This window comes from Magallana gigas, chromosome 8 (genome assembly GCF_963853765.1).
Source record: "Magallana gigas chromosome 8, xbMagGiga1.1, whole genome shotgun sequence".
Lineage (NCBI taxonomy): Eukaryota > Metazoa > Mollusca > Bivalvia > Ostreida > Ostreidae > Magallana > Magallana gigas.
Window position 1 is genome coordinate 3,178,965 of NC_088860.1, and position 25,298 is coordinate 3,204,262.

The 25,298-nt window shown below is 33.8% G+C and overlaps 1 protein-coding gene across 1 annotated transcript in view; it reads left to right on the top strand.

Moving 5' to 3' along the window:
* Positions 1-22,696, top strand: part of LOC105332688 (replication factor C subunit 4) — a 25,801-nt gene extending 3,105 nt beyond the window's left edge. The window contains exons 7-12 of the mRNA XM_066068811.1: positions 1,834-2,028; positions 2,931-3,056; positions 16,881-16,961; positions 21,917-22,033; positions 22,479-22,603; positions 22,675-22,696. Coding sequence (XP_065924883.1) covers positions 1,834-2,028; positions 2,931-3,056; positions 16,881-16,961; positions 21,917-22,033; positions 22,479-22,568 — 609 coding nt within the window. The 3' untranslated portion in view covers positions 22,569-22,603; positions 22,675-22,696. The remainder of the gene's footprint in view (positions 1-1,833; positions 2,029-2,930; positions 3,057-16,880; positions 16,962-21,916; positions 22,034-22,478; positions 22,604-22,674) is intronic.
* Positions 22,697-25,298: the final 2,602 nt, after the last annotated feature.

Consider the following 25,298-nt stretch of genomic DNA (forward strand, 5'->3'; position numbering starts at 1 on the left):
CCCCGCTCAGAAGAAGGGGGTATTCTGTTTTACCTTTGTCTGTCTGTCTGTCTGTCCTTCTGTCTATCTGTCTGTCCGTAACAAAAATTTCTGTCGCATTTTTTTCAGCAACTATTTATCACAGATGCTTGAAATTTTAACACAGTAACTGTATTTGTTTAGGCATGCCATATCGTGGGAAATATTTTTGTACCAATCGGATGTCAACTTCCTGTTAAATGACGACTTTGTTTATTTTTAGCTAAAATTTTTCAAACAAGTTTTCGTCAAAGATTTCTCAGCAACTATTTATCGCAGATGCTTGAAATTTTTACACAGTATATGTTTAGGCATGCATGCCATATTGTGGGATATATTTTTGAACCAATCAGATGTCAACTTCCTGTTAAATGACGACTTTGTTTATTTTTAGCCAAAATTTTCAAACTTTTCGTCAAAGATTTCTCAGCAACTTTTTTTTATCGCAGATGCTTGGATTTTGAACACGCTATTTGTTTAGGCATGCCATATTTTAGGATAGTTTTTTGTACCAATCGGATGCCAACTTTCTGTTTAATGTCGACTTTGCTTATTTTGCATATTCACATCAAAGCGGGGGTACAGTAGTGAGCATTGGCTCACAGATATCTTGTTGGTTAAGTTTTTTAATGCCTTTATTAACCGGGTTTTCCAACGGAAAAATCCGGTTATTAAAATGGTGAAAATGGCGGGCGGGCGGATGGGCCGGCGGCTGCCAAAAGGGTACCCTCATTGTACGGATAAATCCTCCTACAGTTTTCAAGATAAGAAGTTGTTCTTTTGCAGATCAATTGTACATATATCAGAGGTGTGCATATTGCTAGGATTTTGATTTCCGATAATTTATCGAAAAAATACCAGCTTTTGAACTTAGTCATTTTTTGGCAAAATATTGCATATAAGGAACCCTAATGTACGGATAACTCCTCCTACAGTTCTCAAGATAGGAAGTTGTTCTTTTGCAGATCAATTGTACATATATCAGAGGTGTGCATATTGCTAGGATTTTGATTTCCGATAATTTATCGAAAAAATACCAGCTTTTGAACTTAGTCATTTTTTGGCAAAATGTTGCATATAGGGAACCCTCATTGTACGGATAAATCCTCCTACAGTTCTCAAGATAGGAAGTTGTTCTTTTGCAGATCAATTGTACGTATATCAGAGGTGTGCATATTGCTAGGATTTTGATTTCCGATAATTTATGAAAAAAATACCAGCTTTTGAACTTGGTCATTTTTTGGCAAAATATTGCATATAGGGTACCCTCATTGTACGGATAACTCCTCCTACAGTTCTCAAGATAGGAAGTTGTTCTTTTGCAGATCAATTGTACATATATCAGAAGTGTGCATATTGCTAGGATATTGATTTCCGATAATTCATGAAAAAAATACTAGCTTTTGAACTTGGTCATTTTTTGGCAAAATGTAGCATATACATGTAGGGTACTCCATTTCACTGGATAAGGGTTGACATGGATTATGGATACAGTTTACATAAAAGAAAACCCGGTTTGCTGTCACATTGACAGCTTTTCACTTGTGTCTAAGTTGAAAAAAAAACTTGACCAAAATTTTGCTGATAATAACTGCTTCCTCATGAAAACTCTTCATATAATTTGTCATGGTTTGTGAAATATGTAATGATTGAGATCATGACGAGTATGGAGAATTTCTCAGACTAATAATTTTCAACATACCTAACAATAATAAGACATGTTCTTGTATAGACCTATAAACAAAAGCCTGTGGTTACTCATGAAATGAAAGTTTGGCAGCTTTGGCTGACTTTGTTTATCTCACTAATACTTAGGCTGCCCTCCGTAGAACGATGGAGAAGGAAAGTAAATCGACCCGGTTTTGTCTGATCTGTAATTATGTCAGTCGCATCATTGAGCCCATTGCCTCCCGCTGTGCCAAGTTCCGGTTCAAACCTCTAGCAGACCAGATTCTCACAGAGAGATTGCAGGGAATTTGTGAGGCAGAAAAAATAAGCTATGACAAGGAGGTCAGTAAGATTTATACAATGATAATTCATCAGTAAGATGTATACTATGATAATTCATCAGTAAGATGTATACTGTGATAATTCATCAGTAAGATGTATACTATGATAATTCATCAGTAAGATGTATACTATGATAATTCATCAGTAAGATGTATACTTTGATAATTCATCAGTAAGATGTATACTATGATAATTCATCAGTAAGATGTATACTATGATAATTCATCAGTAAGATGTATACTATGATAATTCATCAGTAAGATGTATACTATGATAATTCATCCTCACATCCTCACGACCCTGGAAGGAATTCAGTTTCCTTCTACTTGAATTTTCAGATCGTTTTACTTTAAAGCTGAACACTGCTTGTAAATAGACAATGTCACACAAGTATATAAAACTTCGATTTTGTTATCCAGTTGCACATCTGAAACTTGTGGCAGATGTGTAGTATTACCTTTGTGGTCTTTGGATTTTACGCATTTTTTTCTTCTTTTTTTTGTGTTTTCATGTGCTTGTAAATGATGTATTGACCTGTTTATTTGATGTTAGAATTCTCATGGCTTGAAAAAAGTGCATATTAAATTTGATAATTTCATGGCGTCTAAGTAACACGGCGAGGCAAGTTGTATGTCCACACAGGTGAGACCTCTACAGCGAAATACTTTAAACTTTTAAGAGATCTGCGGCTTATATAGTGGTTGTAGGGATAGCGTTGATGAAAGAGAAATATGGCAAACAGTGTCTTTTTACAAGCGATGTTTAGCTTTTAATATTTTGTTGTTCCCTTTTTTTTATGCATTAAAATTATTTTAAAATCTTTTTTCATCATGACTTGGATAATATTTCTGTGTAATTAATGTGAATTATTTCATTTTGATTTGTTCTTTTCAATTAACTAGTCCATCAAAGCCTTGATTGACAGTTCAGAGGGTGATATGAGAAAGGCGATAACTTACCTTCAGAGTGTGGCTCGATTAAAAGGAGATGAGGAAGTTACAAAGGCAGATGTCTTCGAAATAGCTGGGGCAAGTAAACCAGTCAAGCATTTTGTAAATTTTGTAGGCTACGACATTAAATATGTCAGTCATATCAAATCAACATGGCTAGGATGGTAACGAAGACAATATTACAAAAACCATGGCCAGGGCAGTTTACAAATCATTACATAGCTTATTGTCACCATGAATATGATGCATTATGATGTTCAGTTTTAAGCTCACCTTAGCTGAAAGCTCAAGAGAGCTATTCTGATCACATTTTGTCCGTCATCCGTCTGTCCCTCTGCCTGTCCGTCTGTCTGTCTGTCCGTCTGTAAGCTTTTCACGTTTTGAAATTCTTCTCTAAAACCACCGGGCCAATTTCAACCAAATTTGGCACAAAGCATCCCTATAGACAGGTGATTATAAATTGCAGAAATGAAAGACCGATCTTTATTTAAAATAGAGAAAACCTCGAAAATGTAGAAAAAGGGGGGTGCATTTTAAAAAATCTTCTTCTCAAGAACTATTGAGTCAAATTCAACGTAATTTTGCATAAATAATCCTTATGGAAAAGTAAATATAAATTGCAAAATTTATCGGTGAATTCTGTTTCAAATTTGAGTAATTTACGAAAATAAAAATAGAGATAATCGCGGTCAATCAGTTTATAACTTCGGGTTCGGTATTCCATATCAAAAACGAAAGTTCTTTGTATAAAGCAGCCATGTTTGAATGTTGACGCATGACAAACGAGTCAAAGTGACAAAGATGAATTTATTTGTTGTACAACAGTTTGCGTGCGAAGGGATACTTGAAACATGCTAAACATATTTGTGCCGATTTCGTGAAGTTAATTGAGGTTAAATCTTTCAATGCGTTAACATTTTCATTCGTGACCGTGGTTTTACGTTGTTTTGAATTTCGTTTATGCTTTTTAAATGGGGGGAAATATCGCCTGTATTTTGGAATTTTTACTTATGGAATCAAATATAGACTTCAGTAAATAGGACAGTTAATTGTTTACCTGCGAAAAATAAGCAAAATCTGATGCACTAACAACATATTATATTATAAATACTATTCGGTCTTCCCATAAACTAGAGTTATCGTTACTGAAAGAGTTATCTTCCCCTCATAGCAGGTATGCAGTACTTCCGGTTATTCGAAGATGAGTAAGCAGTGCAGGAGTTTACATATACAACTTTTCTTACAGCAAAAACATTTGATATTTAAATTACCAAACAGAAAACATCAAAAGTTATCTAAAAAAAAATTAAAATGAATGCAAAGAATGCGTTTTATTACAATGTATAACGTGATGTACATATAGTTTTGCTTATTCGGCAAACATTGCGAGTGAAAGACATTGCGATTCTTTTTTGGGGGTGACAATTACTCCTTTTGTGTGCTAACGGATGGATGATGGTATTGTGGTTTCTATGATAAAATGAACCCCCCTGTTACACAGAAATAAAAGATGTTATAAATATTAGAGAGGCAGGAGTTGAAAATCAACTTTCTTCTTTAGAAATCAAATTCTTAACGAACTGTCCCTATTTTTTTTTCTTCTGAGGACAACGCAAAAACAATATAGACCTAAGGGAAAGTATGCATTTATATAATTCTGATTAAATTCAAAGATACATATATATACGAGATATCCCATCCCCACCCCCCGCCCCGCTATCTTCACAGACTGGGATTTTTGAAAATGTGTGTGAAATGATTGTTTTAGTTTATTATAGTTTGTCCCAAGTTATTGCTTCCATCGCTTTTTGATGATTTTTAATAAAATTACACATACTTATGAAAGAAATACAGTTGAAATCGTTAAAAGGGAATATATCCAGGATATCTTCATTGAACAATTATCCCTTTCCACTCAGAAAAATTCACAGGAACGAAAACAGATTCCTTACAGAGGTTTATAATAGGGAATGTTTACATCTTCTCTCCATTAGGAATACACTCGGAATACATCGCGCAATTTTTTAACGTTATCATCCGGGCTTATTAATGGCTGTTGCAATGCAAAATCTCCGTAGACTTTCAATTTCGGGATGTGTATTGAAACCTGAGGCGGTAGAGGGGGCGTTTCAAAACAGATAATCTGGACATTTTTAGCTCACCGAGACGAAGTCAGGGGGAGCTTATGCTATACCGTCGGCGTCCAGACCTGGTTAAAGTTTTTGTTGCAGGTCCTGTATCTAAGCTATTACTTGTCCTATCTTCACCAGACTTGCATGGATGATGCATCTGGACCTACTTATGGACTTGAAAGACTTGGATGCTGAATCTGAGTCCTAAATTTCAGATGCTGGAGGAGGTTAAGGTTGTTTGACCAGGTTAAAGTTTTTGTTGCAGTTGCCCTTTGATAGCAATATCTAAGTTACTGCAGGTCCGTACTTCACCAAACTTGCATGGATGGTGTGTCTTATGATACTGATGCACCAGACAGGCTTGAGTACTGAATTTGAGCTATAGGTTTTGGATGCTGGAGGAGGTTAAGGTTTTTAGAGCAGGTTAAAGTTTTTGTTGCAGGTGCCCTTTGATAGCAATATCTAAGTTACTGCTGGTCCGTACTTCAACAAACTTGCATTGATGGGGTGTCTTATGATACTGATGCACCAGGCAGGCTTGCATGCTGAATCTGAGCTATAGGTTACAGATGCTGAAGGAGGTTAAGGATTTTAGAGCTGGTTAAATTTTTGTTGCAGGTGCCCTCTGATGATTATATCTTAGTTACTAATTGTCCTAACTTCACCAGACTTCCATGGATGGTGCATCTTATGATACTGATGCACCAGACAGACTTGAATGCTGAATCTGAGCCATAGGTTTCGGATGCTGGAGGAGGTTAAGGTTTTTAGAGCTGGTTAAAGTTTTTGAAACAGGTGCCCTCTGATGATTATATCTTAGTTATTACTTGTCCTAACTACACCAGACTTCCATGGATGGTGCGTCTTATGATACTGATGCACCTGACGGGCTTGAATGCTGAGTCTGAGCCATAGGTTTCAGATGCTGGATATGGTTAAGTTTTTTGGAACAGGTCACATGTTTAATAGATAATAGTACTATTTCAAACTTGCATAGTTGATTAAACTGTAATATAAATGAATCACAGAGGAAGCTTCAGATGCAGAGCTTGATCACCATTATAAAAGATGCTAAAAAATATATCTTAGTTATTACAGGTCCTAACTTCACAAAACTTGAATGGATGGTGTGTCTTATGATACAGATGCACTTGACAGGCATGGATGTTGAATCTGAGCCAAAGGTTGCAGATGCTGGAGCAGGTTAAGGTTTTAATTGCTAGTGCCCTCTGATGATGATATCTTAGTTATTACTGGTCTGAACTTCACCAAACTTGCATGGAGATGCGTCTTATGTATACTGATGCACCAGACAGGCTTGAATGCTGAATCTGAGCCATAGGTTTCGGATGCTGGATGAGGTTTAGTTTTTTTGGAACAGGTCACATGTTTTATAGATGATAGCTTTCATAGTTGATTTATCTATATTATAAATGAAATGCAGAGGTTGCTTCAGATGCAGAGCCAGATCTCCATTATCAAGGATGCTAAAGAAATCTCCTATCTCACTCAAACCTGCTCGATAGATAGATGTGTTTGTTGATAAATGATATAACATGATTCCTATGATATAGTATTGTATGGTATAAAATAATATTGTTTAATATGATACAATATAATATCATATGTAATATTATAAAAAGTTATATGATACGATATGATATTGTATCAATTTTTTTGATATTTCATGTTATGATATTGTAACATGATATCGTAATGTATAGTAAGATACAATATTGTATAATATTATATTGTATTATTGATTTATTATTTTATTACATGATACTATTGCATAAGATATTGCAAAATATAATATTATCACATCACATGAAATTGTATTATATGATATTGTAAAATATATTATTGTATCATATGATACAATATGTATAATATAATGTTGTATTATATATTTTTCTTTATCACATAATATTGTATCATTTGATATGATACAATGTTGCATCAAATTATATTGTATCATGAGATACAATATTATATTATGTTTCAAAAATGATACGGTATCATACAATATCATACTATATTATACAATATAATATCATTTGTTTCAATGTTATGATGTATTATGTAATATGATATTGTAATATAATACTATATTGTTTTATATATTATGATATTGTATTATGTGACCAAATACAATAACATATAACACAATACAATGTCATATCTTACATTACAATATCGTATCTCATCATTGTTTATTATGATATTTTATTGTATTATATGATATATGTTGTAAATATGATAGGATGCAATATTTAATTTTATATTATTGTATTGATTAACATATGAACATATGATTGTCATACAATTTTTCAACAGATGATATACGATATTGTGTCAAAACAGAATCCATGAATATCTAAGATCATAAAGTATGATTTTTAAGGCGTCGAGCTAATGCTCGACAGCCTTCTAGCGATCGTCTGGATTGGCAATCGTCCAAATTCATGCACTGCACCGCTTTTTAAATGCGCATAAGAAATAAGTTCTTTAAAGTATTAAACGTATTACAAGATTTTTATTTCATTTATTAAACTAAATTGTGTACAAAAAAACAAACTTTGCCTACCTGGTTATTGACAACTCATTGCATAAGTATAAGTTTGCTTAATCAAGAAATGGCGGATGAATACAATCAGGTGTAAACATTCACTTAATATTATTTTAGTTTATCGCTTACATTTTAATTGGAGAGCGTGCCCGAAAGAAATAAAATTTGCGATGTAAATTTATTTGTTATCGGACACGGTCTCCAAAATAAATGTAAGCGATAAACGTATCTAGTGATTTTGTTGATAAAAATAAACACGATAATGCAGTTGATCTGGTCGAGCATTTTAGATAGCACGTGTTGTGGATTTGTTTGTAAACAACAGTACCATAGGGAATCTTGTTTCAAACGGGAATTGAAATAAATAAAAGTATGTTTTATTATTATAATTAGGGACATACTGTTAATGTATTCAAATCACGAACCTGTGAAAATTGTTTAAAGAAAATAATTTATTTTAATAATTTAAACTTTGACATTTCTTCAAATTTTGTAACCATAATGAGTTATCATGGTTATTGAATTGTAAAAGCACCAATACCTATTTTATAAGAAAATAAACTTTGTTTTGTTTTTAAAGCAGCACAAAACACAATTCATATAGTTCTCTATTCTATGTCTAAAATTATTTGATATACAACTATTAAATTAACAGAAATTCAAATTATTGATATCATTCTATATAAAAGAAAAAGTCAGTTCGACGCCTTTGTGGCCGTTCCGGCCTTTGATCATTTAATATGATAAAGGTGGTCTCAAAAAGGTGAAGTCTCATAAGGGTGATGTCTCGTCTCGGTGAGCTTTGTAATCTGTGATTAGGCGAGAGAAATTTAATTTTTAGTTTTACGGATTTTTTGGTAAAAAATTTGGGTCGGAGGAGGGAAAATAAAAAAAATAAAAAACTGGGGGCAAACTTTTATTAATCAAAATTACATATTATTTGCTTGAACTTATAATATTAAGTTTAATTTGTCCACTATCCATTGTGTACTTTGTGTTTGTTTCAAGATCATTGGTATTAACCTTACTAAACTTGTTCAGGATGACATATTTTCTTTGCTTTTCATAAAAACTTTTAAGCCAAACCATGCATGGCTGACCTCCATCTTAAATACTCCATGTTATAGAGACGCTTACACTTGATTTTAAAAGCTCCCTTTGTCAAACGTTTTGCAGATTTCAAATAAAATAAAGTAATTTTAAAACCAAGATCGGTCAAACTTGAAAATTCCGGAAAAATTTCCGAAGATACGAATTTTTTTTCATTATTTTTTTTTTTACAAAATCGGAAAAATTGGGTCGGCGGATCCGTAAAACTAAAAATTAAATTTCTCTCGCCTTACCTATGTTTTATATTGGTGGATGAACGTAGTTTGAGCACAAAGGTATTTACTATTATTGAAAATCAAGCAAAAAGTGGTGGAAGCAAAAACTCGGGACAGAGTATAATTGTTTTTCGTCTTGATTTTCGGTTGGTCGATCTGCTCTTTTAACCCTCTTTCAAAATACGATGTTTGCGCTAGCCTGTTGAGATGCATTCGTTCGAAATGCCATGCTTTCATGAAAAAAATATGTATGTACACGCAGTGGGTATTGGTATCTTACCAGGCACCGACGGTCATCAATTCAGGCAGCTGTACCTGTCATGCAGGATGTTTAATCGATGAGAATCATTTGAATTTCTCAACAAAACAGATTTGTTGTATGAAATAGATACTGGTATTATAGGGTTAAGAGGAATGACAGCATTGAAAATGGAGCTCAGTGTTTTAAATATAGATTTCACATCGAAATTTGAATTTGTCTTTGGTTTGAAATAAGAGATCCCTTTTCTTTTAAGTCTTTTAGGAGACAGCTTAAACAATTTTTTGTAGTTTGTTTGTTTTACTTTCAGTACCTTTATTACTTTTATCATTTATCTCATGGCCCTTTATATAATTGAACTGTTCTTTATTCACGTACCATCTATAGCAAACACCATTTCAGGAATAAACTTTTCATGAAAAATTAAGAATGGAATGAACTTAATATAAAGATATAAACGTGAATGTTGTCAATCAAAATCGGAACGCAACTTTAAATGAAAACATGATTGCAAGCGGTGTATGCGAAAAATTGCGCAAAAGCTAGGTTGCGGATGTTTTTATCCATTATCTCTTAAATTCCCATGATGATGAAATTGAAATTAGTCATTCATTTATCTAAATGAAATCCATTAAGAGTAAGTATAGTAAGGTCCATCAATGTTCAGTGCAGATACATACATGCATAGGTATAATGCCTATCTTTGGATAGATTGAAATATTTTCTTTTAAGAGGTGGAAAGACAAAACCATCCATGTCTTTAGGATTGCTTTGCATGTCCACTTCTCTGTATAATACAATGTACATGTATCAGCAGCGCTCCCCTGAAACCACGCACTTCACCGCCAGCAACTGCATTATTTATTGGTAAATGGCAGGCGCGTGGCATCAATGGAGGGGGGGGGGCTACCCTCCCCTCATCTTGCAACAGATATTTTTCATAAATTTACATATAAAAAAAGTGAATAAAAAAGTTACCCCGCCCCCTCACCTTTAGTGAATCTGTGAAAAGAATGAAATGTTTCATGATTTAAGGTCTGCAGTACAGTAAAGTACATTATAACCCCCAACCCCCAACCCCCTCGGATTAGGATTTTCACGATTTGAGAGGTTGTAATTTTCTTTTTTTAGCTCACCTGAGCTGAAAGCTCAAGTGAGCTATTCTGATCACATTTTGTCCGTCGTCCGTCTGTCCGTCCGTCTGTCTGTCCGTCTGTCCGTCTGTAAACTTTTTACATTTTGAACTTCTTCTCTAAAACCGCTTTTCCAATTTCAACCAAATTTGGCACAAAGCATCCTTATGGGAGGGCGAATATAAATTGCAGAAATAAAAGTCCGATCTGTATTCAAAGCGGAGAAAACCTTGAAACTGTAGAAAAAGGGGGGTGCATTTTTAAAAATCTTCTTCTCAAGAACTACCGAGTTAATCTTAACGTAATTTAGCATAAATCATCCTTAGGGAAAGGAAAATATAAATTGCAAAAATTATAGGCGATTTCTGTTCCAAATTTGAGATAATTGCGAAAATACTTATAAAGAATGGCTCGTTATTCCATATATCGTAGACTGGCAATTCATTGCGATAGACTGGTCTTATGACAGGCATCGCCAGTCTACCGCATCTCGAAAACGAGGTTCTTTGTTTGAAGCTGGCAGTTTGTTGTGCAACAGTTCACGTGCGAATATAATCTATGAAACATGGAAATAACCTTGGTGCCGATTATTGTGAAGTAAATTGTGGTTAAATATTTCAACGCGTTGTCATTTTCACTTGTGATGTTGGTTTTAGTTTGTTTTCATTTTTTCGTTTCATTTTGCTTTTTAACTTGGGAAACAATCGCCTTGTATTTGGAACATAGACTTCGGTAAATGTTTACCTGCGAAAATGATTAAATCTGATGCATTAACAACGTACTAAAGTGCATTTCCCTCTGTTTTTATTGTTTATTGATTAATTTTCTAATTGTTCCAACAAGGATCAAACAAGTGTGTTGGTGTTAGCTTGTTCGGATTTTCGTTTCGTTTTCATTATTTACGCTTTTAAACCTGGAAACTATCGTCTACAGGTATTTCGTGATTTTTACGTATCAATTCAAACAGATACTTCGGTAAATCAAACAGTTAACTGTTTACCTGCGCAAATTAAGCAAAATCTGATCTAGGGGTACTGAAATACAATTCCTTCTATCGGTAATTCGGCATTTTCTTTTGATATCGCTGACGGAAATATGTAGGTATATACATGTATATATATATGATTCATTTCGAAAAAATAAATTGTGTTCTTTATTTGTTATAGTGCATGTTTCTTGTGTTTAATTGTTTACAATTTCTATTTACTAACCATATTTGAGTGTTAAGCTTCGAATTATAAGTAAGATACAAAGATTTGCTCACAATTCTATGTTTGTACACAGATCTTAAAAACTAAAGATTAAAAAAGTAAAAAAATTGTCAATATTTATTAAGAAAATGTTCAAAGTCTGTTCTTCCAGAAACCAACTTTAACAACTTATTGTATTGTAAACTTAATCTTTTTAGCTCACCTGAGGGTGGGGCCACAATGGGGGGGGGGTGGAAGTTTTACATAGGAATATATACAGTATATCTTTAAAAATCTTCTTCTCAGAAACTAATCAGCCAGGAAAGCTGACACTTGTGTGGATGCATCCTCAGGTAGTGTAGATTCATAATTATGAAAATCATGACCCCCTGGGGTAGGGTGGGGCCACAATGGGGGATCGAAGTTTTACATAGGAATATATACAGTATATCTTTAAAAATCTGCTTCTCAGAAACTAATCAGCCGGCAAAGCTGAAATTTGTGTGGAAGCATCCTCATGTAGTGTAGATTCAAAGTTGTGAAAATAATAACCCCTGGGGGTAGGTTGGGGCCACAATGGGGGATCGAAGTTTAACATATGATTATATAGAGTAAATCTTTAAAAATCTTCTTCTCAGAAACTAATTAGCCAGGAAAGCTGGCACTTGTGTGGAAGCATCCTCAAGTAGTGTAGATTCAAATTTGTGAAAATCATGACCCCTGGGGATAGGTTTGGGCCACAATGGGAGGTCGATATTTTACATAGGAATAAACAGAGTAAATATTTAAAAATCTTCTTCTCAAAAACTAATCAGCCAGGAAAGCTGAAACTTGTGTGAAAGCATCCTCAGGTTGTGTAGATTCAAGGTTGTGAAAATCATGATCCTCAGGGGTAGGGTGGGGCCACAATGGGGGGTCAAAGTTTAACAAAGGAATATATAGGGTAAATCTTTAAAAATCTTCTCAGAAACTAATCAGCCAGATGATTCTTTATAATTATTAAGACTTTGGCCCCAGGACAATTCTTTGGCCTCACGAGAAGGTTCAGAGTTTGATGTACGTTTATATCCGATGTATAAACTATTGTTAAGGATCTTTTTGAGAACTGCAATACTCAACATATGACATGACTATAAAATCATCCTGTCAGAAAGGGGACTAATGATTATAAACATAAGAATATCCAGGGGAAAATGGATTTTATTTATACAGGATCTACATGTATTATTGTACATTGTCCAGATAGTTTGTATTATGACTCCATTAAGCTGATTTTATCATACCTATTGTTCCTCAGGTGAGCGATGTGGCCCATGGGCCTCTTGTCTTTTTTAAATTTTCTGGTTTGTTAAGTAGTTTTTTTTTTATGAGCCCCCCTCCCAATCCACGTTCAAAACCCATGGTGTGTGCCTGGATATGGTACGATTAGGCGCGCTCGTCAAATCTCTCTACTTTTTTTTTTAGTATTTTAGTATAACAGTATACAATTATTTAATGCTTGAGCAGTCAATAGACCAGAATATTTTTCCCGAGGTGCAGGGAACAGCTCAGTATGATCTATTGCCCGAGGCCAATGGCCGAGGGCAATAGATCATACTGAGCTGTTCCCTGCATCAAGGGAAAAAATTCTGGTCTATTGACTGTTCAAGCATTAAATAATTGTTTTATTACCTAATTCCTTTTTTAGTTGTCGGGGTTTACAATTTGCATATTGCAGATGGTTTTCGTGTCATTATTCAATATACTCAGATTTTTTTTCCATCTTTTACATGCACAAAGCCTGTTGCATGCATTACAACATCTCAATTTAATATTAGTTAACTCAAAGAAGGGGGAGTCTTCAACCCATTAGATTTTCATTAGTCTTTTACCTCATATAAAGCTTTAAACCTGTTTATTATTTGATACTCCATTTTGATAACATTGTATTTGGTTTCACCAAGTACTAAAAACAGCGTCTATGTAAAGGAATATACATTCCCTGAGAACTATCGAAAGGATATAACATTAACATACCCGCATTCTGAAATACGTTGCCGGTCCAATAGATCGCAGTCTATTGACCGGCGGTCCAATAGATCGAAGTCTATTGACCAGCGGTCGAATAGATCGCAGTCTATTGACCGGCAGTTCAAAATAGACGCAATTATTTAATTTGTAATAAAACAACAAAATCCCTTTGATTAGATAATAACATCTTTTAATTGCACAGTCGTCTTTCTATATTGACAATTTACACCACTAACCGATTAAACAACACAAAAAACGTTTCTTTCATCCATTTGTTTATACTGGTTACATAACGCTATACCTGCTCTAATGGAGAGATAACTCGTGTTACGAACGATAACTCCAGGTTATGAAAATCCCGAATACATTCTATTGGTAATTCGGTACGATCTCTACGTAATGGTTGATTATAATGCAACGTGTTTTGTTAAGATGCTGTGCATTTTCAGTCTAAACAGGGATTGTTTTTGCTTCTAGAAATATATAGGTATATCTATATATTATGAAAAATAAATTGTGCTCTTTCTTTGTTTTAGTGCATATTTCTTGTTTTAATTGTTTACCATTTTCCCTACAAACCATATTCAGCTGTGTCAAGTTTTGAATTATAAGCAAGATACAGAGCTTTGCTCACAGAACTGAGGCCATGCTTTCGTTTATTCTGAATATGAAATACCAAGTTTAAAATCTTAAGTTGAATGTAATTAACTCTTGTGAACAAAAAATTGACTCAAACCAAGAAGAATTGTGAGTTCTGTATCTTGCTTATAATTCCACGATTGACGCTGAAATTTTGATTTATCACGAGAAATATCTCACTAAACGTTAAATACTTGTACAGAAAAATTAAAAGGATGATATGCTATAACAACTTTTTGGGGCCCATCCTTATACGATGAATCTTTACCAACTTTGTTGGTTTTCCAGACACAATTAAATAAAAACGACCTCTTTAAAACAGTTTAAAGAATTACTGTTACGAGGATAAATGTATTATCGCTATTCTTAAGAAAAAAATTACAGCGGAAAATCACCTTGAATTGTAGCCATTTGTTATTGTTGATTTTAAATAAAGATGAAAATAAAGGGTGGGCCTTAGTAAAATAGAGCGATATGCCTGTCAATACATTGCAGTCTGAGGCTCATTGAGGGGGGGGGGGGGGGGGGGCTAGACCTTATCAGAAATCTTGACAAGAAAAAAAGAAAAAAGATTTGAGTATGGCGATGTCAAACTTTGCCAAAAAAAGTGGGGAGGGGGGACCCCCTCCACCCAGTTCCGACGCCTATGCATTGTTTATACATGAACATGTAATAGCTCTTTAAAATATCACATGATAACATTTTTATACCCCTGCTCCGAAGGAGAGGGGGTATACTGTTTTACCCTTGTGTGTCCGTCTGGTTGTCTGTCTGTCTGTCTGTCTGTCCGTCCGTAACAAAAATTTCTATCGCATTTATCTCAGCAACTATTTATCACAGATGCTTGAAATTTTTACACAGTGTTTGTTAAGGCATGCCATATCGGGGGATATATTTTTGTACCAATCAGACGTCAACTTCCTGTTAAATGACGACTTTGTTTATTTTTAGCAAAAATTTTCAAACAATTTTTTGCCAAAGAATTCTCAGCAACTGTTTATCGCAGATGCTTGAAATTTTTACACAGTGTTGTTAAGGCATGCCATATCGTGGGATATATTTTTGTACCAATCGAACGTCAACTTCCTGTTAAATGAGTACTTTGTTAATTTTAGCCAAAATTTTCAAACAAATTTTTCTCAAAGAATTCTCAGCAGCTATTTATCGCTGATGATTGAAATTTTAACCACTATTTGTTTAGGCATGCCATATTGTGGGATATATTTCTGTACCAATCGGATGCCAGCTTTCTGTTAAATGTCGACTTTGCTTATTTTGCATATTCACATCAGAGCAGGGGTATCACTAGTGAGCATTGGCTCACAGATATCTTGTTCATTCGAGTGTATTCATCGATCAAGTGAGTAAGGTTATAAAACGGCGCACGAGTTTACGCCTGGTAAACAACAATCGTTTATAATGCAGAAGACCAATCAAATTTTTGAACGTTCTTAATTTGAGCGCCTTGAAGTACTATTTTCTTCTTTCACATGTAGGAATTTTTTTAATGAAATACAATAACTAGCTAGTACAATGTAGTTGAAGATGAATATGTACCTATATATATGCATATTTTCATGTATAATTTGATCGTTTTTCAAAGTGAGGGGCAGAACTAAAATAAAGGGAAGTGGAGTTAACAATGTACCCCTACCAAAAATTTTGTTTTATTTCTTGCATAAGATCTTATTTTTGATTAAAATGGTATTTCATAAGGGTACAATGTCAAAGATTAAGTGTAGGAAAATAAGTGTAAAATTTGAATACAGTTAATTTTATGGGATTCTTTGTTGGTTTTTCTACCGAGGGGCCATATGGCACAATATCCTTTGTACACCCATATTAAGCCATTGTTGCTCAGGTGAGCGATGTGGCCCCATGGGCCTCTTGTTAGATGTTTTTGGCACATTTTAGTAGAACAGTATTTTTTGCCACTTTCTTCTTTTCTGTCTGCTTCTTATGTCATTATGAGTTAATATGTAGATCATGTAACATTGATTTATATAATAGGGTATTTTTGTCAACACCTTACCGGTACTATTTTTATATAATTTTATTAGATAACAATTTCTCTCTTTTTTTGTATCTGCTTGTGCTATATAAGTACCATTATGAAAAATAATGAAAAATAATGCACTTTTAAAGGGGCGTGGTCACATTTTTGGTCAAAATTTATTTTTCTATCTAAAAATACAGGTATATTTACTATAGGAATATATAGGAAATTGAATTTTTCTACCCTTTGGAGCAGATTAAAAAAATGTTATTTCTTATATGCTACTCCTGCAACGTGATAAACGGTGTAATGTCATAACGTGATAATAGCCCAAAGGCAAAGCCCACCTACTGAACAAGGCAAAATCATTTGAAAAATAAAACTTTTCCTTTAAAACCTTAACATTTTTATCTGTATTTTCTTTATTGTGTCCAATTTAATTAATGGTATCGAAACAATTTGATTACAGGTATAAATACAGTGTATTTTACTAGATTCCGAAAAACGTATGCAGCTGCTTTATGTTCTAATTTCATGATTTTGTATTGTTTCATTATTTGCTGTATATGTAGACAATTTGTTAATAGTTCTTTTAAGAGTGAATGTTTTTAGCTGTATGATATAATCTATCTTTGTTTGTTCCGTGTAGGTTATATCAGACGAAACGATTGACGTGTTAATCAAAGTCTGTCACTCCAATTCCTACGAAAAGCTCGAGAAAAAAGTTCAGGTAAGATGACCAACAAAGCAAAGCGGAATGACTAGTTTTTGTTTATGTCTGAATCATCTTACTTTTATATCAACATAGCAGTATCACTCAAAATCAAATCAAGCTTCCTTCATGTACATCTACAAATATTTACACTTGCAAATGTTTTCCCAGATATAATACTGTTTGCACAATTCGCTGTTATTCCTGCATAACATCAGCCTGGGTCAAGAGGTCAAAGATGTGCATGAATAATCTGGGTCACTACTTTTTCTATGTACAAAACTAACCGACTTACGCTAAAAGTATAACACACCAAATATTGTAATGAAAAACATAATTGAGCCATAAAAAAAAAATAAGAAAAAACTTCTCTGTATTTTTTTTTACGAAGTTTTGTGCATCCAATTTTTTTAAAATATATAATATTGATTGCATGGATAAATGGCCATGGCTTAAGATTCAGGTAAGCTCCTATTAGTAAATGGATCAGTACAGTAACAAAGTGTTACTGAAAATTACAATCGCAATTTGTCAAAGTAGTTTAAATCAGTTATCAGGGTTCAACATTAACTTTAGTCCGTTAGTCACAGACTAATTGATTTTGAGTTGGACTAACAAAATTTCTGTCTTATCAGTCTGGTTGGACTAATAAATAAAATTTGCTTAAAGAATTGTGTAAATTATCGATGTGCAATTGTTGACAATTTACTGGAAAAAGTTGACTTTATTTTTAGTATCTCGCATGATGCAAATTGATATATAATACATCGCGATGATTATAAAGTTACTGAGTGAAAACAACATAGGTATGCAGGATCTTATGGGTGACCTACAGCCCTGACTTTGATAGGGATGCTTAGGTGTTTTAAAAAAAAATAAACTGAAAGGTGAAATGAAATTTCTGAGAGTTGATAATTTAAATGAATTGTATTCAAATCATTTGTCTTAAGGTATCTCATTCCTAACGTTTTTGATTTCATTGCGCAGATGTTCATTATATTTTAAAGGAATATGATTTTATTAATTCAAACCTCGCCGAAAGATCATCATTTCATAATTTCACAACATTCATAAAGAAAATCCATTTGAATTCAAGAAACAAACAAGTTTTGGGGAGAATTTTATTTATAACTGATTTTGTAAGAACATACATAACAAAAAAAAAACTTTGTAGCTCAAAGCCAAGATATATTGCACAGATCTATTTTTAACATCTGTAATGGCGGCATCCACCATGTACATGGAGATAGTGAATACGCAGCTTATTGCTATGTACTGAATAGTACAATACAACTAAGCCAGTGATTAACCTGTAATGAAAAAAACATATCAAAAATTCATTGTGATGTATGATACCCACACCTTCGTACAAATCTATACTACTATATTAAAATAATAGACTCATGGATATCGGCCTGGATAGCTCAGTGGTAGAGCTCCTGACTAGAGTTGCAGGGGTCCGGTATGTCCCATCTATACTACTATATTAAAATAGTAGACTCGAATTTTTGGTCTTTAATACCGAGTAATCGGAAGAATACTGTCGTTTGTTTTATATATTTTAAACATCATTGGTACTTGAAGATTACCAATTTGTTTTTATTATTAGGGCCCCGCAAGGATTTGCGGGTGCCCTATAGTAATCACTCTGTCCGTCCGTCTGTCACTCTTCCGTCCACAAATTTTCTGTTTTTTTCTAATAACTTTTTTCATGGTTGCCCAATCAAGTTCAAATTTGGTATGGTAGTTCAGTAGGCAAAAATACATATTTTGATGCTAAGTTTGGTTCTCTATGTCTTCTGGTTTGGAGCTGGGGTGTGGGGTAGATTCCTTAACTATGCATAATAATGAATGGGCAAAGAGAGATAACTGCTGAGAATGTTACCATTGTATACTTGGAAGGCTGTGCAATATTTGTCCTTTGGGATTAATTAACCTTCCACAAGCTTCATCTTTATTTGTCTATTGAGATTAATTACTGCACTGCCTGTGTCTGCAAATGAACTTTGTTTTGAAGTTAAGGTCAATTCTGAATGATTTGAGTATTGTGTACATTCTTTGAAATATGGATTAATATATAATATTCATACTTTATTTTGGTTAAAATACCGTACACATTGATTTATGATAATTTTATTGAATTCTAAAATCAAGATATATATTAAGATATCCTTTTTCACTATTTTATTTTTTAATTATTTTATTTTTTTCTGCCTTTATGCTGTTAATTTTAACAGGTAATCAGATAATAACCCCATTCTGTCATTTCTGAAAAAAAAATCTTATTGTAAATTCAGAAGAAAAGGATGAGAAAGTAGAACAATTAATCCCCTGGGATTAATTATCTTGCCTGCTGCAGAAAATTTAGAGGCTTATCTCTATCTGTCATATGAAGATTAATGAACACCTTTGTCTGCAACTGATGTTTGTTTTGAAGTTGAGGTCAACCCTGGGTGATACAATGTATTTGCATTCACTGAAGGCTTGCATTTTATAAAACACCTGTTTAAATCTTTTTTAAATATACATTTTAGTTTTTTATAAGACATGAGGTTATCCCTGTTTTATGCAGATACAAGGTTACTATTCAGAGTTTTCGGACATTCAGGAATTACCTTGAAATTTTAGAAATACAGTTGTTACTTATAATTTCCATATTTTTTTTTTACCACCTTATATATATTGCAGTTCTTTACATCTTATGCTGGGCATTTATTTTTCATCATTGTTAATATAAAGAGGATGGAATTCAAAGTTTTTTTCACTTCTCTATCTTAATTGTCATAGCAGGGCCCTTCCTGACTGGTCAGTTCTCTAGTTTTTTCTCAGTTAAGCTTCGTTAATTAATAATCAACGAAAATTCCTCAAAAAATTCCGGAAATCGCCTTGATTTTTTGGATTTTACATTCTTGCGATTGCGCAATACATTCACGCTAACGGGATATTTATATAGTGTATGTTTCCACAATATCACATCTGCATTAATATATAGAGAGGGAAGCGAGCTCTAATAACCAGTGTGGGCAAGAAAAAGAACCAGCTAAACCTACAGATTCATCAAACAAAATTTTTTGTCTACGTCCCATAATGCTCTCAAATGTTTTCACCCGTTGTGTTATGGCAAAAATGGCCGACATTTAACTCGTAATTTACTGTGTCTTGAGGTTAAAAAACACGTTTTGAGTACCGCACAAGCTTTGGCGAGACCCAAGAGTTCCATACCTTCGTATTGAGTCGAGATTCGTAAACAAAAGACTAAAAAGGTCATGGATGACGTCACAGTGCTCTCGCGCTATATTTCGCGCGATAAATTTAGAGGTGGATCAAACAGCTGTACTAGCTATTTTAGTATAGACTGTGATAGATACCTGCCTCATTGCATGCACGTAGCATCGGTTGGGGGGGGGGGTGCTGGCCTCCCTACTTTTTCCCACAACATCTAATTTTTTTTTAAAAATCACATATAAAAAATTGAATTATCATGGAGTTGCCCCCGGCCCCCCCCCCCCCCCCCCTTTTTTTGGGAGTATGTAAAAAATTGGTATGAAATTAGGAGTGAAATTGAAATTATAGATATAGTACGCCACAAAGTTGACAATGATGTAAGGTATGTGTATTTCTTGCTGTGCTCGCCACAACGGTAGAACCGTAAAACATATTAAACTTAGAAATGATAAAACAAATACAGGTAAATTTTCATTGGACTTTTGCTGTATATTCTGTTCATTATATTAAAGATTTCTTATGAGAGAAAGTATAAAATAACAAATATACATTTCAACTACATGTAAGTACTTACTTTTGTCTTCGTGATGACAAAAATATTTGATTACATGCAAATTAAAAAAGTTACATTATATTTGTTAGGAGAGTGAAGATAGAATGTTTTATCGTAAAAATGAATAATGTCCTACGGACCCAGTTTTACAAAGAAAATGTGTGTACGTTGGTGAAAAGGTGTTGAATTCTTCCATTCTATGGATTAAATTTTGTAGTTGAAAGGTATTTGCAGTCTGAAAAAGGTTTGTTGTGATGAATTTGACTGTTATTCTCAAGGCAACTTCATTCACTTTCTCCAAAAATGTTCTGGAAGATTCTGCAATTTTCTGCTACATTACGGGTATAAGGGTGACATTCTAACTGTGGTGAGGGCCTTTCCCGAGACACAGTTAGATTATTCAAACCAAGGAAAGTGTAGTGAAATTAATAGCATTATTGTAGGCTTATAGCTTTGTTATGTAAATGTCAATAATAAGGTGTGATGATGTACCTATTTCGTAAAAGTCCGATATGTAATGTCAACCCATGCACGCACGGGTCAAAGTCTAGTTCTAATAAAGTAAAAAATAAGTTAATAAATTTTAATAAAATAGTGTTTTATAATAGACAAAACACAGTAATGCATTTCATTTATTTTTGACAGGCAAATCAAATTGCCTGTGGACTAGTTAAAGTTAACAAGCACTAGTCCGGCTGGACTAATGCATAAAAAAGTTAGTGTCAACCCCTGATTATAGTTCATTTCTGACGTTCATGACAAGTCTTGATCAAAATTGCAAATGCAATATCACAGACCTTTCGTGTTTAGTCCATTAACCGTCAAATTTAACTCCTTCTTTAATTATTGTTTCGTTTAGTTTACATCTGTCCAAAAAATAAAAAAAGATATTTAAACTTCTTGGAGATGTGACTAACGATTGTACACAGATATTAATTCCTCGTGTTTAATTAGAAATCTACTGTATCATGATGTTATGTCTATTTATAGAAGGTAATGTTCGAGTGTAATGATGTAATATCTATTAATAGGAGGTAATGTTTGAGGGTCATGATGTAATGTCTATTTATAGGAGGTAATGTTTGAGTGTCATGATGTAATGTCTTTTTATAGAAGGTAATGTTTGAGTGTCATGATGTAATGTCTATTTATAGGAGGTAATGTTTGAGTGTCATGATGTAATGTCTATTTATAGGAGGTAATGTTTGAGGGTCATTCTGCAGCTCAGATCATCACACAGCTTCATGACAAGATTGTGCAACTGGACAACCTCAATGACCAGCAGAAGTCAGTTATCTGTGAAAAACTGGCAGTAAGTTACTTCCCTGAATTTTCATGTCAAAATTGCTCTAAAAAATGACAATATTTTGTCACTCAGGTACACTGCACCAGGTCAAATGATGCCTGCTTTGATTCATTTTATTGCCTTATTAAACAAGGGAATAAATCAGTATTTTGAAATTTGTGTTAAATTATAAAAATTGAGAAATGTTCCCTATGCAAAATCTTGCAGTAGAATGAAAAAATTTGACTGTCACATAATATTTTTTAGTTCTTTGAAATGCGATTATTTACCTATTCATGAATTATTTGCAGTAAGTTACTTCCCCTGAATATTATGACAAAGTTATGTCCCTTAAATTTTGATTAACTTCCCCTTATATTTATTGATGTCCAGATGAGTTCTCTCTCCAATGTTTGACATTGTTACTATCTTCTCTTGATATGATCACTTAAGATTTACCTTGCTTTTTCAGGTGGTGGACAAGTGTTTGATGGATGGGGCGGACGAGTACCTACAGTTGATGGCTCTATTTACCACCATGATGCGGGAGATCTGTCGCTGACCAGCGCTTGAGGGGTGCTGACCATTGTTTGGGGATGTTGACCAATGAAGGGGGGGGGGGGGGGCTGACCAATGCCTGAGGGGGAATGCTGACCAATGATTGAGGGTGGGGATGCTGACCAATGAATGGGGGAAGGGATGCTGACCAGTGCCTGGGGGGATTGGAGGTTGACAAGTGAGTGGGGTGGGGGGATCCCACTGGTCACACATGCTCATGTTCTCTGTTACAATATTGTAGACTGCTTTATAGATTCCCCAAACATTGTCTTACTCACATGTCTCAAGAAATCTTGGCCATAAACTAATGTTATGTTCTGATGGTTAGCAAGTGTATTTTCCCCAACTGTGTATGTTCATGATTTTGAGATTCTAACAGCTGAACGAAACAGATAATAAATTATGTTTATTTCAATGTATAGTTTGTTGACATTTTTTATTTGCATGTGGTTTCACAAGTTTTGCTGATGACCACAAAATACTTCAATTATTGTTATTATTCATACTAATTTTGGAATTAACACTAACCAGAGTTGCTTTAAAGATCGTGAAGGATCGAAGCTTTTACTTTGAGGGCTATATCAGAGACAAAGGGTTGCAAAAGTATCCCTTTAGTTCTTAAAGGAAATTGATCGTTACTCATAAATACATGATTTATAGACAGACTTCGATGCAATCCAATGCACGGCTTAGCTGTCAGCAGGAGAATAAGCAAATTTTCTATCTTTTTAAAAACTGTTTTAGATGTTTTGTTAAGTCTTATTAAATAAAATTGTCAACTTTATTAAACTAGCTATAATTGATAAATTAATTTATTGATGTTTTATTTTTGCTGCTTACTTTGTGTGGATTATATCTGGATAAATCGGAATTAAGTATAAACAACAAAATGCTTCCTTTTGTGCCTCACTTGGGCTTTAAAGGTAGCTAGTACCGCAGTAAAAAAATACAAAAAAAACCATCGCTTGCATTTATTCGCATTGAATGTTTTGTTCAAATATTGATATCAAAAACAATGTTTGAATGCTGACACAACAAAACGCTTTTTATTTTAGTGTCCCACCATCATTTTAAGAAAATTGGCCCATTTCTGATCTAATATAGATATACTTGCTTTACAATAATTATTGTTTGTGGTGAGTTTTCTACACGATAGCTAGACGTTCTCAAGTCTGTATTTTGTTTTTCAAATTATTTCGTCCTTCACGGTGTTTTCTGGGCCCCGACCACACCCACGCATGAAAATGGATACTTGGAAAAAGTCTTGAGGTATCCCATTTTGAATATCAAGAATTTTATAAGATTAATCCAATTTGCCTACACATGTTTTCAGTATCATTTTGACATAATAAAACATGGGGTCAGTAATGTCAAATTTTAGATGTATGACCTCAAAGGTAGAATTCTCGGAAAATTTGGCTTTCACCAACGTCAGCAAGTTATGTAAAAAAAATTCTGCAATGATCGTTACTTTCATAACCCGTTTTAATCATCAAAAAAGCATTTTATTGTTTATATTTACATCTTTCTGTAAACAAACTAATAAATTGATTGTAAAAAGTAGGTAACACAAGATAGAACCATTTTGAGAAGTCCTTGGACTTTCAGTATGATGTAACTCTGTTTCTTGCGTCGAAACAAGTTAAAATGACGCTGGTTTCAAGCGAAATATACACCGATTGCGTAGTTTTTGCACAAAGGCCAGACAAATCTTGTTGATTTCAAAGAGCCGTTGTTGACAATGAAATAGACAGGCATACGTCACACTGCTGTTTGACACAACTACCCAAAGTTTAAAATCTTGTTAAAATGGTTCTAAATTACTGTTCTTATACACAAGTACGATAGCTAAAAGAATCGGCCAAATCGTCGTCTATGGAAATTTGAGTCGGACATCATGATTATTTCAGTGTTTTTTATTATGCTGCTGAAGGCAGTTTGACCAAACGATAAATGAGACGTATGGATTTCAGGCCTGTCAGTTTCTACAGAGCTATGATTGTACAAGTTATTTCCGCAAGAAATAAGAGGGAGTCATACTCGGTAGATGTTATATAAGTAATTTAAACTTTGTATTAATGGGCGAACGTGTGTCTTTTAATAATTAATAAGTCATGGACTTATTGACAATAAACGATTGTTAATTAGTAAAAGACACGTATATTAAGATGACAACGCAATTATCAAAACAGATATGAGGATAATTAACAGTTTAAAGCAATAAAAATTACCACATGCTGTAAACAAGCCCGCGCTTAGTTCTGTATCCAGACTAATCAAAGTTGGATTCTCGAAAATGACGAAATTTATTACTATAGTGATTCAAATCGTGATTAATTTTTCTTTACTGAATACTGTCGAACAGAAAATGGCTTAAGAAATCATTTTTAAGAAACTAAAGTACATGTAAATATGTTGGCCAACCTGTTGACCATTCAGTCGCCATGAGGGTGTTCTTTTAGAAACTGACAAGACTGAAATCTATACGGTACATTATCATGGTCTTACCAGTTTAAAACGTATTTTTAAAAAATCCTAATGCATTATTTACAGATATTTAAAATAGCTTTAATTCAGAAAGCTACGATGATTTAAATATGTTTATCGTTCATTATAGTGTATTTTGGAAGTTACAATGTTGGCTTTGCGTGTCTTGTTTCTTGATCGATCGAACGTTCAGCCTTTCATGTAGTTATGGTTACCATGTATAACCTTACATGTCTGGAGAATTGGT